This window comes from Ornithodoros turicata, chromosome 1, assembly GCF_037126465.1.
Source record: "Ornithodoros turicata isolate Travis chromosome 1, ASM3712646v1, whole genome shotgun sequence".
Classification (NCBI taxonomy): Eukaryota; Metazoa; Arthropoda; class Arachnida; order Ixodida; family Argasidae; genus Ornithodoros; species Ornithodoros turicata.
This window is the reverse complement of record NC_088201.1, coordinates 92,396,770-92,413,235: the sequence shown is the minus strand read 5'-3', so window position 1 is coordinate 92,413,235 and position 16,466 is coordinate 92,396,770. Positions and strand designations below refer to the sequence as shown.

The 16,466-nt window shown below is 45.7% G+C and overlaps 1 protein-coding gene across 1 annotated transcript; it reads right to left on the bottom strand.

Annotated features, from left to right (window-relative positions):
* Window positions 1–2,189: 2,189 nt before the first annotated feature.
* LOC135378925 (uncharacterized protein K02A2.6-like) lies at window positions 2,190–6,116 on the bottom strand. Its single transcript, XM_064612100.1, has one exon. It carries the CDS (start codon window positions 6,114–6,116, stop codon window positions 2,190–2,192), a length of 3,927 nt encoding a protein of 1,308 aa, XP_064468170.1.
* Between the last annotated feature and the right edge of the window lie 10,350 nt (window positions 6,117–16,466).

The window sequence follows — 16,466 nt, the reverse complement described above, 5'->3', positions numbered from 1 at the left end:
GTGATGAGTCCGTGTTGTTACAGCCGTGGCAATGTCAACGGGTCCCTGTTTCCGCGGAAGCAATCGCGCAAAAACTATTGCTGTGCTCGCGATTATGGTTCGCTGTGGCTCACAATCACGTGCTCACGAGTTGACTGTGTCTGCGGTGTGACTGTAATCTGCGTCGGCGTACTGTCGGCGTCGTGCAGAGCAGAATCGGCCATCATTCTCTTGTCGCATGTTGGTGTCGCTGTAGTGCGACTACGCGGCCGACGTCAACAAAAACAATTTCGCCGACAATGTTGGACAGAAATCGGCGTCGCGTCGTCGATGTGTGACACGGCCTTTAGTATATTGCGATGCGAACGCCAAGCAGGCTACTTCAGAGAGAATCGCCTGCACTGCGCTCCCATTCGTGTGCCTGGCTTACGTCATCAGGGTGTTAGCTGCAGAGGAGTGCAAATTTTTAAATCTTGTTTCTTTAATATCTAAGCTCTTTACGGAAGAGAAACTTGGTCATGTTGACTGTGAAGCGTTGACGAATATCACCGTATCGGTCTCACACATACGTTCCAACATGCGATATTCCCTTTAAACTACAACATCCATGGGCATGTCGGCTCGGTGCACCTGGGGGGGGGGGGGGGGGAGATGAGTGAAAGGAGGTGAGAAAATATTATGGTGGTACAGGATTGGGAGACCTATGCAGTCCCTCTACTCTGGGAATCGGGTAGCCCAGAAGAACTAACAGGCACAGACGTGAGCATCCCCCAGTAGAGTTCATTGGGATGCTCCCTGTTTCACCGTAACTGCAAGAATTCATGGCGAAGTTACCCATAGATATCCCGTCTCAACGTTGGAGGGTGTGGAGTGTTATTTGGAGGTGGTCTAGTCAGCCCTCCCGGAGGTAGCGGCTCGGTGAAACCAAGAGATGGGATGAGGGGATGGTGAGAGGGAGGGAAAATGTGATGGTGGTACAGGAAAGGAAGCCGTGCGCACACCCTCGTTCTCTGGGAATCGGGCGGTCCAGAGCAACTAACTACAACGGATGTCAGAATACCAGTAGCTCCATTCGGATGCGTCCTGTTTCATGGTAACTGCCAGGGTGCTTTGCGAAGTTACCCCATAGGTATCCTGCCTCAATCGTTGAGGGTGTCAAACGATGTTTGGGGAACGTGTGGTCAGCCTTTCCGGGGATAGCGGCTCGGTACAAATAAAGAAAACGCGAGTGGGTAAGAGGGAATGGTGAAAGAAGTGGGAAGATGTTAGTGGTAGAGAAGAGGGAGATTTCTGCAGTAAGTCTTGCTCTGGTAATCGAGTAGCCGCAGAGAACTAACAACTATAGAAACATGAGAGCGCCCCTCAATAGCCTTCATTGGAATGATCACTGTGCGAAGATAACCGCGAGGATCATTGGCGAAGTTACCACGTCGCGATAGCGTGATGCTATATTGAGACAGCAAATGTAAGCACACGCGTTAGAGGAGGTTAGGAAGGAAGGTTGATGCACGTGAGATCGTGCTTCTAAAGTTGCTGTGCCATTCCAACCGCAACCAGCCAGAGGTGTAGCTCGATGTCTTAGATTTCGCTGAAAAAAATTGTGTGAATTCCCTTAAAGGCTTGTATGTAGGATATATTTTTTCTCAATATTTTGTTTTCTTGAGCATCGGGAGCCCCTCGAACTTGGCCCAAATATGAAAAAACTCAGTGTCGATTTGGCGGCAAATCCGTGAGAAATGCGTTGGCATTAAGCGCCTTTTCCTGTCTATACTTGACTTCCACACATCCACTTCCGGTCCAACTCGATTCCGGTTGTCCACCTCCGGTCTATACTTCACTTACGGTTCCACACTGTCAATTACTCTATATAAGTCCATTTAATTAACCTTTAATTAGCCTCAATTGCTTTCAGTTACCCTTTAATTGCCGAAGGTATCTGGAGGTTACTTCAGGTAATCTTGAATTTCATTTAATTCTATTTAATACGTTTTGCTTTAGTTACCCTGAATTTGTTTTAGTCCTAGCAGGAGCGAACAAGACAAGCGACCAGTCCGGTTAACAACCACATGCAAAAATCGTTTATTGGCTCGCAACCACGCGCCAAATCCCCACGCGCTCGATGCGCACTTCGTCATCTTCGATGGCTATAACACATCCCCCTCCTTTTGCAGATAAAGTCAAGTCAAGTCAAAGTCAAAGTCAGATAAAGATCAAGCTTGATACTTTTTTGGAGGGATGACGCAACGCCCTCTTTTTGTGTGCCAGTGGGTCGTGTCGGTGCACTGTTGGTCTGTCGGTACGTCGGTTGAAGTGTCCGTTTCGAGGTGGCTGCTTTGCGGAGCGCTCGCTGTCGATGTACTGGGCTCTGGTTGGCCTGGGAGATGAACTAGATGCGTCCTGTTCCTTCTGACTTCTCCCTGCTCTGTGGAGACTGAATAGGACCTGGGTTGCGGAGTCTGTCCCTGGACAACGCCTTTCCGTTGCAGATCTATTACCCAAACATCTGTGCCGACTCCAAGTGGAGGTAGCTCCCGCACCCCGTGTCTCCTATTGTAGTGCCTCTCTTCGTCCCTCTTGTTTTTAGTTTCGAAGGCTGCCACTTTCTTGTAGTCAGGGGTGTACGGTACAAGCTGTAACTGCGCGACAGGTACGTTCGTGCGCAACCGTCGTCCCATTAGAAGTTCCGCTGGGCTATAGCCATTTTTCAAGGGTGAAGCCCGATATGCTAGCAGCGACTTGTACGGATCTTTTGTCTTCTTCATAGACATTTTAACGATCTTCACTGCCGCCTCGGCAAGTCCATTGCTTTGCGGATAGCCTGGGCTGGATGTAACATGTCGAAAGCCATACTCCGTTGAAAATCGGGCGAAAGGGGAGCTGCTGCTCTGCGAAAACTGCGGACCGTTGTCGCTTATCACAACTTCGGGGATTCCATGTCGTGCAAATATGGATTTGCAGTGATTCACGATGGCTTCGCTGGACAATGAATGTAGCCGGACTAGCTCTGGGTACCGCGAGTAATAGTCAACTACAATGAGCCACCACGATCCCTGGCAATGGAACAAGTCCATAGCTATTTTCTGCCAGGGCCTGTCTGGGAAGTCCGTTGTAATGAGGGGTAGCTTCCGGTTTGTCTTTAGTTGCAAGCATTCGTGACAGTTCTTCACCGTTTGTGCGATGTCGTCGTTGATACTTGGCCACCAAACAGCATGTTTAGCTCGTGTGGTGCATTTTTCCAAGCCGAAGTGGCCCTCGTGTAAAAGCTGGAGAATCTGTTGTTGACAGGTCTTGGGAATGACAATCTGCGTTCCATGCATTAGCAGACTATCGGCTACTGCCAGCTGGTGCCGTGCTAGCCAAAAGGGTTTAAGGTCTTGCCCGAGATCTCGTCGAGTAGGCCACCCTTGTCTGGTGAACCTGATGATATGCTGACACGTCTCGTCCTTCTCCTGTTCTTGCTGTATGTCAAGTAGACTTCTCGCTGTCCCTGGAAGGTGAGTCTCAACATAGTGGACGAAACACTCGATCTCCTCTGTAAGGTCTGTGCCGTCCGTTTTCCGGAGAGGTGTACGGGACAGGGCGTCTGCCGCTAGAAGGTCTTTTCCTGGCACGTACGTTATTTCGTAGGTATATCGCATGAGACGCATCCGCATGCGCTGTAACCTCGACGTCAAGTCATCAAGCTGTTTTGTCGAGAACAGGCTCACCAGGGGCTTGTGGTCGGTCTCGAGAAGAAACTTTTTCCCGATCAGGTAGTCTCGGAATTTCTCACTCGCCCAAAGCAGTGCCAAACCCTCCTTTTCTATTTGAGCATAACGACGCTCGACATCAGTGAGAATTCTGGAGGCGTATGCGATGACTTGGTATTTCCCGTCGTCTTGTTTTTGTCGCAGGACAGCTCCGAGGCCGAAGGAAGATGCGTCCGCGGTGACGACCGTCTCTTTGGCTGGGTCGTAGATGCCGAGGACAGGGCTTGTAGAGAGGATTTGTTTCCATTTCTGAAACGCCTCTTGTTGTGGTGCGCCCCACACAAATTCCTGCTTGGAGCTTAACATACATGATAGTGGCTGTAGAAGTTCTGCTACCTTGGGTACAAAGCGTGTAAGGTACGTTGCCATCCCAAGTAGCCGCCTGAGGCCCGTCTTGTCCGTAGGGGAAGTCATTTTGAGAATGGCGTTCACCTTTTCTTCGTCAGGCCGAATGCCTGAGCCGTCGACGATGTGACCTAGAAAGGTCACTTGTGAAACACTGAATATGCATTTGTCCTTGTTGAGCGACATCCCTGCTTCTTGGGTGCGTGTCATTACAGCTTCCAAGTGATGGTCATGTTCGATTTGATTTGCTCCCCAAATGAGTATGTCATCCATGTGACACAAAACTCCGTGGAGGTCCTTCAGCAGCGTTGCCACTCGTTTTTGGAAGTGTTCTGGCGCGGACGATATCCCGAATGGAAGTCTGTTGAAGGAATATCGCCCAAACGGAGTTATGAACGTCGTCAAGTGCTTGCTTTGTTCGCTCAGCGGTATCTGCCAAAAACCCGAGTTTGCGTCGAGTTTACTGAAGACCTTTGCATTTTTTAGCATTGCGAGTGAATGTTCGACAGAAGGGATAGGATGAAATTCACGCAGTACGTAGCGGTTGAGCTGAGTGAAATCAATGCAAAGTCTAATTCCTCCTGACTTCTTTGGGACGGTTACCATTGGCGCACACCAGGCTGTCGGTTCCATGACTGGCGTTATGACTCCTAGCTTCTCCATACGTTGAAGTTCCTCTTTGGTTTTTTGGTATAGGGGCAATGGTACTCTCCGTGGAGATGAAAGGGCAAAGGGCCTAGCATCAGGAGCTAGCTTTATGTCATAATCTCCTTGTAGAACTCCCAGTCCCTGAAAGACCGTAGCATATTCCTCGAATGGGGATGCCTTCGAGAGCATTTGTATTGTCGGAAGGACTTTGAGGCTGTCTATGGCTGGTTGACCAAGCAAACATGTAGGAAGTTCCTTCAAGACGTAAATGTCTTGTTGGCTTTCTTGTCCTTGAAAAACTGTCTGGAGAGAGGTCATACCGGTGACCTTCAGCATTTTGCCGTCTGGACCCCGCAGGCGACGTTTGGGAGGTTCGAGTCGGATTCCCGTGAAGTGCTTAAGGAAAACGCTCTCTGGTATAACCGTTTCGTCAGCCCCTGTGTCAACTTTAAACGTTAACGGTATTCCTTGAACAAGGACTGGGACTTGCCATTTCGACGTTCCTCCATGAGCTACAACTCCTAGAAATGCAGTAGTTCCGTCGGGGGCAGATTGGGTCTGCTTAGCCGAAAGGCAAACTGATGAGAAGTGCCCCTTCTTCTTGCATTTGGAGCATATCTTGTCTTTTGCTGGGCAGTCCTGTCTTGCGTGCCTGTCACGGCCGCACCACCGGCAGAGCTTTTGGGAAGCTGACTTTGAAGAAGGACGAGTTGTGCCTGCGTGAATCTTCCTGGTTGCCAGTCTCCTTGAATCGGACCCCGGTGACACTTTGTGCGTCGTTAGTCGATGTACTGTAGCGTCATTGCCTTTGTGAAGTTCAGCTTGCTGCAGCCGGACAGTTTCTCGCTGGCGAGCCGCTGTGATAGCCTTTTGTAGAGTGAGTTCAGAGTCGAGCTGTAGTTGTTCCGAAACTTTCTTGTCTCGAAGTCCTGCAACCAGTCTGTCGCGAATCAGTTCTTCGCGCAACGCTCCATAGTTGCATAAGTCTGCCATTGAATGCAGGACAGTCACGAATTCCTCCACAGATTCCCCATCCTGTTGTACTCTCGTGTTGAACTTTGCACGTTCAAAGATGATGTTGCGGCGCGGAACGAAGTAGGCATCGAACGCTTCTAGCACCTTGTCGAACTTGCGTGCGTCTTCGGGACTAAGCTTCAGCGTGGCGTATATGTCCTCCGCTTGCTCACCCATAATGTAGATCAGTGCATCTACTTGGCTTAACTCAGCCTTGTCGTTGAGGCCAGAGGCAGCACGGAAACGTAGAAAGCGTTTCCTCCAAGTGGGCCAGTCATTCGGCGTCTTGAACGTGAAAGGTTCCGGTGGCGTTACATTGAATGTAGCCAAGGATGCCGTAAACGTCGAACGCTCTTGTGTGTCGCCGTCGGGGAGAGACATCGTTGTGGAAGCGTGGTTATGTTCTAGAACTTTCTGACACCATGTTTTAGTCCTAGCAGGAGCGAACAAGACAAGCGACCAGTCCGGTTAACAACCACATGCAAAAATCGTTTATTGGCTCGCAACCACGCGCCAAATCCCCACGCGCTCGATGCGCACTTCGTCATCTTCGATGGCTATAACACAGAATTTTCCTTTAATTGATGTCAATTAGATTTAATTACATTTAATTACCCCGGTAAGCTTCGGTAATCTTTAATTTCACTTAGTCAACAACAACAACTTTATCGTAAGATGATGAATGGAGAATTGCTTCGCCAGGGGCGATACTCTCCCATTGCTGGTGGTGACGCGGGGAATGATATAATGGGCCCCTGCACAATAAGTTTCGAAGTCCCATGGTATCCAGAAAGGTCGTGGGAGCTTTGAGGGTAGAGCGTTGGTGGGCTGGATGTGGCCACGGGCAAAGCAATTTTGTGAGAGAGAGGAGGGGGGGGGGTCGAGAGTCGTTAAGGGATCCGGGTTGGGTTGGATAGGAAGGTTGGTAGTGTGGGCAATTTGGAGAAGAATGTGCTCTAGATACAGCACCGCAGTGGCAGCATTGGGGAGAGTCAACTTGTCTCAAGCGGTAACGCCACTGTGCTGTAAAAGCCACAGCGAGGCGCATTCGATGAACTAATGCGGCATCTTGACGAGAGGTATGTCGAGGCATGCGGAAAGCGAGCGCTGGATCAACTCTGCTCAGCATGACTGGGGGGGGGGGGGGAGAATGCCAGTGGTCCTTTGGCGGGAAGCCAGGGGAGTCACGAGGCGTCGAAGTACGGAACGACGATCTCCTCTCAGCATTGCAATACGCGTCCGTCTCCATTTCACTCAGTCCTTTCCTTAATTATATACAGGGTGTTTGCTCTAACGTGTCTTGAAATTTTATTTGAAGCGAGCGATAAAAGAAAAGCAAGTGGTACGTTTCTGCTACTTGAGTAAGAAATACGTACTGCTTCACCTGTAGCACCTGTTTCTTAGTCAAGTAGCTGAAAAGTAGCGCTCGTTTCTCTTTTATCACTCCCTTTAAAGGAGTACAGAGGGCCATCCAAAAAAATTCAGATTAAGACATCTGATGAAAGTGTGTGTGTCATTATACCGAATAGCGCGAAAGGTTTTGATGTGTGCAATTTGTTTCCCTGAAAAAAACTCACATAAACATAGCTCCGCGCGTTCACCCTTAACTCGCCACTCCAGCTATAACGAGGATGAGGAGGTATGATGCCACGTCACCGTTGACGGTATAAGGAGAACTCGTTCTGGTTCGCTGGTCAGTGGGGGTCAGCGCCTTGTCCCTTTGCCGCCGTAAACCTGTTTTGCCAGTTCTCCCGGAGAATTGGGGATAGAAGGAGCGGCCGAAGCATTACCGAGCAAGGAGAAAGGCTTTATCAGAACCCCGAACAGCCGAGTAGCAGACAACATTTCTCTAGGCCAATCAGCGAGCGTTCTCCTGATAGCGTCAGCGCGAGGTTCCAGGCAGATCACAGGCCGGTACTGCTCTTCACCGCCGTTGCGCACGGTCGCTTTTTGCGGCGTATTTTAAATCCAATTTCTGCGATAATTATGACTCTGTTGTGTAAATTGCTTCGCATGGTACATCTTACTGGCCTACTTAACAGTTTTACAGGAAGAAAACTGGGTGTTAAAAATGACTTCTGTGCTACTTTAAATAACATTTCTGGACACGGTAGAGCAAACACCCTGTATATGCATATACATATACAGTATATCTTACATTCACTAACTTTAAACTCAATTTTCTAGCTTGAATTACCATTATTTACCTCTAATTACCATTAATTCTCCATACTTCTTACTCTTACTTGTCTTCAACTACTTCAATTTCACATCATTTACCTTCATTTACATTTACCTTCTTATCTCCCCTATACATCTCCACTTATACCTTTGCCTCGGTGAAGCTTCACCATCTCTCTGTCACACACACATACTACAGCTTTCCAACTCGACACCCCTAGTGCTAACACATTAAAAGTGTTGTCCGTTCCGTGCGTCCTGCATTCACGCACGGCATTTATGCGCTTTCTTTGTCTGGTGTTAGAGAGGAAGGGTTCATCTAGCTCCCCGAAGAGCATATGGAACGAGAACAAATCGGTGACGTCGTAAGAGGTCAAGAAGGGAGCACGTTTTGGACCAAGTTTGCGATAATGTTTTGGCAAGTTAGCATTCTCTCCAGAGTCCGAGATTACTTATGCTCATAAACTACCGTATGGAGATCACCTTAACGTAAAAATTGGAAGCTGACCTGTGTTCATGGCTTAACTAAGCAATCGAGAATATCGGCCGCAGAAAGATGACACTTTTCAGATAGTATTTGCACACATATGTCCGCTCCTATAACATATTGAAAATCTACAGGTGTTTGATTTTTGCATAAACCAGAAGAAAAAAATTCGTCACCATACTTCGCTATAGGTCATTCGTTAGTTGAGGTCGTCAAGGAAACAAAATAAATGTGGCTTTGCGGAAGACACCCTCTCTCATAACGTTTTGAAAGCCTACATGTGTATTTTTTCTGAAGCAAGAAAAAAATCGTCAGCGCATTCATACCCCGTCTGTAAGGTCACACTCCGAAGGAAGTTCACCTTCTACCGTTAGTTCCACCGCGAGTGCAAGGAAGTCGCCCCTTCATAGTAGCTTCGTCGTCGTTTCGGATTGCCCGACCTATGAGCCATGACAATGTTGCGGCACGCACCATTCGCTACTTGTTCATTGAACAATGTTCAAGAAATGTACTTCGCTGATACCACTGCGCCGCAATGGAAACACATAAAATACAATTGGTAGCCTTTGCCTCCACAAGCATGACTTTGGCATGATACGTAGCACCCTTTTGCGTCATCCCATGGTAAAGGGCAATATGATGGCGCTGGAAGTACAGTTTAAAAGATCGGCAGCTATGGGGCTAGCTTACAGCGCCCCTATTCACTGCAGACATGCTGACACCTGCGCAGCTGTTACTCTGGGTGAAAGAAAGCTTGAAGAGAGTTCATGCGTCGTGGCTTACCGCCAAGGAGATACGGATGAAGAAATTACTGGACGTAAGGCATAATAAGGCATACTCCACCTAGGGCACCAGGGGCACTCCGTGACCGGGGGTACTATTACTTTGAGCCCATATCTTCTGTTCAGGATATGCAGCAAGAACGTCTATTTGACAGTGCGCTACATTTATTTGCTTTTCTTATTTTTTGTTATGGCGGAAGTACACGCGAGATCATAACAAATGGTTTGCGAAGACTGTTAGAGTTCTGGTATGTTCTGAGCCAATAGCTATGGTCAGCTGGCGCAGTAGGATCCACAATAAACACCGAAAGAAAGGTGATGATATTGGTACCTCACAGAGCGGATGCAAATGCGCTGACGAAGTTTTCTTCTCGTTTAAGGATAAATACACAGCTTTTTATGTGTTATAGAAGATGGTCTGTTCTTGAAATGGTGTGATTTGTTCACTTCCCAGACGACTTCACGTGAACGCCATCATAAATGACGACGAATCTGGTACGAAGCAGCGACTGTGAGTGTTACTTCCGTAAAGTTTGGCACAACAGCAGAAAGCGAAATTCGTCCAAAGGGTTATAATGGCACCTTATAGACGGGATGCAAGTGCGCTGACGAATCTTTTTTCTCGCGTAAGAACAAATACATCTGTAGATTTTCAAAATGGTAAAGGAGAGGGTCTCTTTTCACAGCACAGGGCCACAAAGGGATCACGTTTTACTTCCAAGATGACTGCAACTAACGAATGAGATTCAGCGGAGTAATGTGAGAGGAAACTATTTTTTCTCGTTGCAGAAAAAAAAACTGTAGATTTTCAATACGTTATAGGAGAGGATCAGTCGTACAAATGTCACGAATTCTTTCACTTCCTAGGCCAGCTCAGGTATGCGGAAATATTCTCTGAAAAGTGTCACTTTTTTACGAATGGTCGATATTCTCAATTGCTTAGTTAAGGAATGAACACAGATCAAGTTCCAATTTTTACGTTATGCGAATCAGTAGTATCTTATCAGCATAAATAATCTCGGGCTCCTGAGAGAATGCTAACTCGCCAAAAATTAGTCGTAAACTTTGACCAAAACGCGCTCTGCTCATGAGTTCTTACGACGTCACCGGATTTATTTTCGCTCCATGTGTACGGTACGGCATCCTCTAGAAGACATCCCTTTATCACACGGTGTTTTCGCGGACGCATATCTCCAGGGTGCTTTATTTTTTTAGTCAGCTATAGCCATAATTTTTAAGTTTTTTTTTTTTTTACTGGAAGTCGAGTGATTGGTGATGAAGGTAAGATGATTTGATCAATTTATTTCAAAACTAATCATTCCTACTCACTTCCGGTGTCATGTCATATATGGCAGGTCATTCCTTGGATGTCACGCATTTCTCCACAATATAAGAGAGAACAACACCCACGATGTACATGAGGAACGAATTTGCTGACCTATGAGCTAGAGAAACACAGCATCTGCGTTGCCCAAAGCAAGTCACACATGTACCACAGTGTGTACCAAAGCAGGGAAGTATCTCCATTGACAGGCGATACTGCAGACTCCACAATTTGCTTTGGCGCAAACCGCGCCCTGCACACTGGATGGCTGCTGCAACGTTTTCGGGCGAGGGTTCTCCCTCGGATGGTGAGGATTTGAAATGTCGTGACGTCGCAAACGTTGTCTATGCAGATCGCCGGCAAGGTGGTCCTTGTAGTATTTATTTATTTATTTATTTATTTAAGGGATACTGCTGACATCACCAAGATGTCATTTGCAGGAGTGTGAAAAATAAAAGAAAATGTACAGGTCATGAGCATATTGTACAGCAAAAGTAAATCCACCGTCTCGGAATTATAACAAAATTAGCAAGACTTAAATGGCAATTAAACAATAATTGAACGAGCAACTGAACACGCATTTAAACAGGAGTAGGCATCGACAACAAACGACACTTTGCTACCAGAACGGTACCGAAACACCATCAAAAATAAGATACACTGTGTTTACATTTTTTGAAAGTAATCATCAATTCCACGAATAAATGAGGCAAGAGAGTTGAAGTTGACAAGATCGCTAGGCAGTGCATTCCAGTCCTTAATTACTATAGGGAAGAAGGAATTTTTAAAGGCTTCAACCCTACTATACGGGGGCTTAATGTAACGAGTATGGGTTGTTCTGGTGGCACCTCTCTGAATAAATGTAAAATATTCATCATATGGAATTTTAAAAATCCCTGTCAGAATCTGCCAAAAGGTTTTCAATCGTTGTATCCTTACTCGTGTTTTTAATGTAGGAAGGCCTGCCCGTACCAGCAGCGCAGAAGGAGAGTCTAAAGGGTTGTATTTACTGTATACGAAGCGCAGTGATTTTCTCTGAACCATTTCAAGCTGTGACACCATCGTCTTAGCTTGTGGAAACCAAACTATAGAGGCGTATTCAATTAAAGGGCGAATACAAGTGGTATATGCTACTAATTTAGTGGAAGGTGTAGCTAATCTTAGGGCATGACGCAGGGAAAAAAGCCGACCATACGCTTTGGAGCAAACGTCTGTGATGTGGGGTTGCCACGAAAGTTTATTATTGATCGTTAAGCCCAAATATTTGTGTTTAGTTGCAGGTTTAATTGGCTCACCGGCTAACGTATAGGGAAACAAAAGGCAATTTTTCTTCAGGGTCACTGTCATGCACAGCGTCTTTTCGCAGTTTAGCGTCATCTGCCACTTCTGGCACCATTCCGACACTCTGTCGATGTCCCTCTGTAACTCCCACTGGTCATCAACAGAAGTGATCTGCCTATACAGAACGCAGTCATCTGCATACATTTTAATTTTAGAGGTAATATGTATTGGGAGATCGTTCATGAACATAATAAAGAGAAGGGGCCCCAAAACTGACCCCTGGGGAACACCAGAAGTCACGGATGTAAGTGCAGAGTTTCTATTATTATAGGTGACGAATTGAGAACGGTCTCGAAGATAGCCCTCTAACCATTTGCCGACCTTCTGGTTTTTCAAATACTGATTAATTTTGTGCAACAATTTAGTGTGAGAAACCCTATCGAACGCTTTCGATAGATCCAAAAATATAATGTCAGTTTGAGCTTTATTATTAAGACCCTCGGAAAGATCATGAACGACCTCTATTAACTGTGTAGTCGTCGAGTAACCGCTTCGGAAACCGTACTGACTGCAGTGTATCAAACTGTGTTCATTAAGAAAGGCAACCATACTCTTAGTAAGAATATGTTCAAATATTTTACAACAATAACTCGTCAGAGATATTGGGCGGTAATTTTTAACTTCCTTCCGGTTGCCCCCCTTGTGAACTGGAATAACCTTAGCTATTCTCCAATCTGACGGTACCTCACCGCTGTGATACGATCTATGAAATATAGTCGCTAGGTACTCCGCTACCCATTCCGCATAAGTTCGGAGAAAAATATTAGGAATGCCATCAGGGCCTGGGGTCTTTTTGGAATCTAGTTTAAGAAGGGATGATATAATACCAGGCAATGAGATGTCAATGTCAGGCATAGGGGGCACACTTGAAGCGAAGCAGTCATTTGGAATGATACCGTTATCAGTCGAGAACGCAGATTCGAAGAAGTTACTAAATTTATCAGCAACATCTTCGCCATCCATCAACGGGGACTCTTTGTCTGGTGAAGTTAAGGAAGTAGATATGTGCCGCCAGAACTTTTGTGGTGATGACTGGAGAAAATTATGTAGAGTAGTATCATAATACTTCGATCTGGCAGAGGTGATCTTTTCTTTCAACACTATGCACAGGTCTTTTCTATTACTGCAGGGTTTCTTTCTATGTCTTCTAACCTTACGACTCAGCTGCAGTATTTCCCGGGTTATCCATGGATTATTTCTGTGCACCGCCTTGCGCTTAAGAGGGACAAAATTATTTATGCAGTACTGAACAGTGTTTTTGAAAAAGTCCCACAAGTGAGAAACAGAAATATCTTTATCATTGGACAATGACCAGAACTGACTAAGTGATATCGCCAAGTTGTCGATAATACTTTCATGATTAGCATGATTGTAATCTCTTATTTTAATCATATTTGACCTCCTTCTGACTGCATGCGCGAGAGTAACAGTAACCTGAACCATATTATGGTCCGATATACCTGATAGTACCTCACAGGAGAAAGGCGCCAGAAATAAGTCGCTTCCTAGCAATACAACATCGAGAATAGTAGAGGAGGAAGCAGTAGCCCTAGTGGGGGCGTGAACTACCTGTCTCAGCTGATAGCGTAATAATAAGTCTAATAACCCTCCGGTTTCACTTGAGGTTGGAACCATACAGCTCCAGTTAACGTGAGGCATATTTAAATCACCCATCAGAATGATTTTACTCCTTGAAGGAACTTCTTTACTAATGTACTCGTTTAAAAGATAGAGGAAATCGTAGGAACATAAAGGAGGCTTATAGAAGCAACCCACCACTATGTTACCGCCTCCACTCTTTAATTGACACCATACACACTCCATATTGGTAGGAACAGCCATCACAGAAAAGTCTAAATCACTACGTACAAGAATAGCAACACCTCCTCCTCTAGACGTCCTATCATTCCTAATCACGTTATAATTCAATGGAAATATAGTACTGGACATAATTGATGGACATAGCCAGGTCTCCGTGATGGCAACTACGTGGGGATTACATTCGAGCAATACCTCTTCTATCTGAGTAACTTTATTGCAGACACTACGCGCGTTAAATGTTAAGAAAATGAAATCTTCAACTAGGGGGGTTTTCACAGACTGTGGTTGCTACCTAGGACGTTCAGTAACCTCACCAGAGTGCTCATCAACAATGTAACACTTGTCGTTCGCAAGAAGCTTATCATGACGAAGTTTGTACCTACAGCCAAGAGACTTCCCAAATTCAGTAAGTTTTTTTCTGAGCGATCGTGTGTGGGATGAAAAGTCCTCACTCATAGTGAATGGAGTGCCTTTTAGCTTACTTCCTTTCCGAAGAAGGTCTTCCTTCTGTTTAAACCTCAAAAAGCGCACAATAATAGGCCTATTTTTACCATTCTGGAATCTACCTACTCGGTGGGCTCTTTCTATATCAGAAGGATCGACACGAGATTCTAAGTGTGTAGAAAAAAAGTCGATAATATTAGCCTCAGACTGAGCCCATGTCTCTGACGCGACATCGGATATACCGTACACAACCAGATTAGATCGCCTGGATTGATTCTCCATATCATCAAAATTCTTTTGCAAGGAAACAATATCTACGCGGAGAGATCCTGACATGTCTACGAGGTTTCCAACCTCTGTACGGATATCACTAAGTTCTTTAATTTTCTGCTCAACATTCTCAACTTTATTCGACAAGTCCAATATAGCTTTTTCCGTGTTTAGCTGCTTCTCCCTAAGTGTATTCAAGTCAGCCAATATAGCACCCTGCCCGGCTTTAAGTTCTAATAGAAATTCAAGTACAGCAGCGTCGTTATCCGTAGAAGGACCAGGGTTGGTCTCAACGTCACCAGCAAGTAGCAAGAGTGAGGTGAGAAAGACGTCAACAACATCACCCAACACTTTTTCAGCAGAACATAAGAAAAGTAAGGGACAAGCATTTCGTGGCCATCTCAGCAACAGCAAACATACGTCACTCGATTTGAACCCATATCTATCATGTGTGCTATAGTAACTAACCTGTGTTAGGAACAACAGATGACGATAAGCAACACCGCTCATGCTGTTGCCGGCATGACCACTGAAGATGCAGAAGCGGGGATGGTCTTTTAAGCCCTGCGGCAACGTAGAGGTCGCTGCAGTAGATGTCCAATCAGACGTAGTGAAGTGTTGATGCGCAGCACACGTGGGATGCAGGTAATCGTTCCGAAGCTTTCCGAAGTCAATCGGAGCATGATAACCGTCAGATGTTGAAGATACCAACAGGGAAACCTGTGTTGGGAACAACAGATGACGATAAGCAACACCGCTCATGCTGTTGCCGGCATGACCACTGAAGATGCAGAAGCGGGGATGGTCTTTTAAGCCCTGCGGCAACGTAGAGGTCGCTGCAGTAGATGTCCAATCAGACGTAGTGAAGTGTTGATGCGCAGCACACGTGGGATGCAGGTAATCGTTCCGAAGCTTTCCGAAGTCAATCGGAGCATGATAACCGTCAGATGTTGAAGATACCAACTGGGAAACCTGTGTTAGGAACAACAGATGACGATAAGCAACACCGCTCATGCTGTTGCCGGCATGACCACAGTATAGGTTGGATTAGAAATCATTCCGTATACGAATCATCTAAGCCTTAGATTATCATTAGAGGGACATAGAGTTAAATTTTCGATTTTAAAATTTGATTTGGTTTTAATTGATATGGGTTGATTTCATTTGAAAAATTTGAAAAACTATTTTTCGATTTTTTGATGATGTCACTCACTTTACCCGATTGAAAAATCCGACAAGACAGCAATTCTAATGGTCCATCAGAATATGTTGATGCTAGCGGTCCGACAAACGCTGTCCCACAGTCCGTCAGATGGGCTTAATGCCCCACAAGAAGGCTTGACGGCCCGACAAAGGGTATCTAACACTACGTCAGAGAGGCTTCGTGAGTAGTAATATTACGTTGGGCGGGAGCGGCGATGACAGGTACAGGTGGGTTTATTGACCCCTGTGCCGACTTCACTCGCGTATTTTTTTCCAGCGCGGCGCGTGCGCGGAGTGTTGTCTGCGTGCTTACTGGTGGGCGGCGCGTGGGCGGTGGGCTGCGCGCGCTTACCCTCACACATTTTTTCAGCCTCTGCCGACTTCTTTCGCCATTTTTCCGCCTGCGCCTGCTTCACTCGCAAATTTTTTCCTGCTACAACAGGAGTGCAGTAGGCGGTTTACATGCAAATACAGACATGCAAAGGATAGCCATACACAAAAGTACAAGTGAAAATATATTTATTAAAGTCAATACTGACAGGAATTATGTTATGATTCTGTGTGAAGTAGAAAAACCCAGCGAAAAACCTGAAGCAAAAGAAACACAATACGATATATGTAACAAAGGTTATACTTATTACAGGTATGATGCTATAGCATTGAAGGGGTATCACACATCATACACAATATTTTTTATTAATAGTAATCACACAAGTTTTCAATTAATCAGAACTAAAATTAGGTAGGACATTTAATCAAAGAATATATTTTAATCAATACGGTTGCAATCAAAATTACACGTTTTATTATAAAAAGTCTAACATTATTATACATGAGCACCATAGTGGAGTTTTAATTACAAAGTTCTGATAGATGTA

Excerpts from the sequence above, each read along its gene's own strand:
- LOC135378925 (XM_064612100.1), bottom strand. The coding sequence starts at position 6,116 with ATGTCTCTCCCCGACGGCGACACACAAGAGCGTTCGACGTTTACGGCA.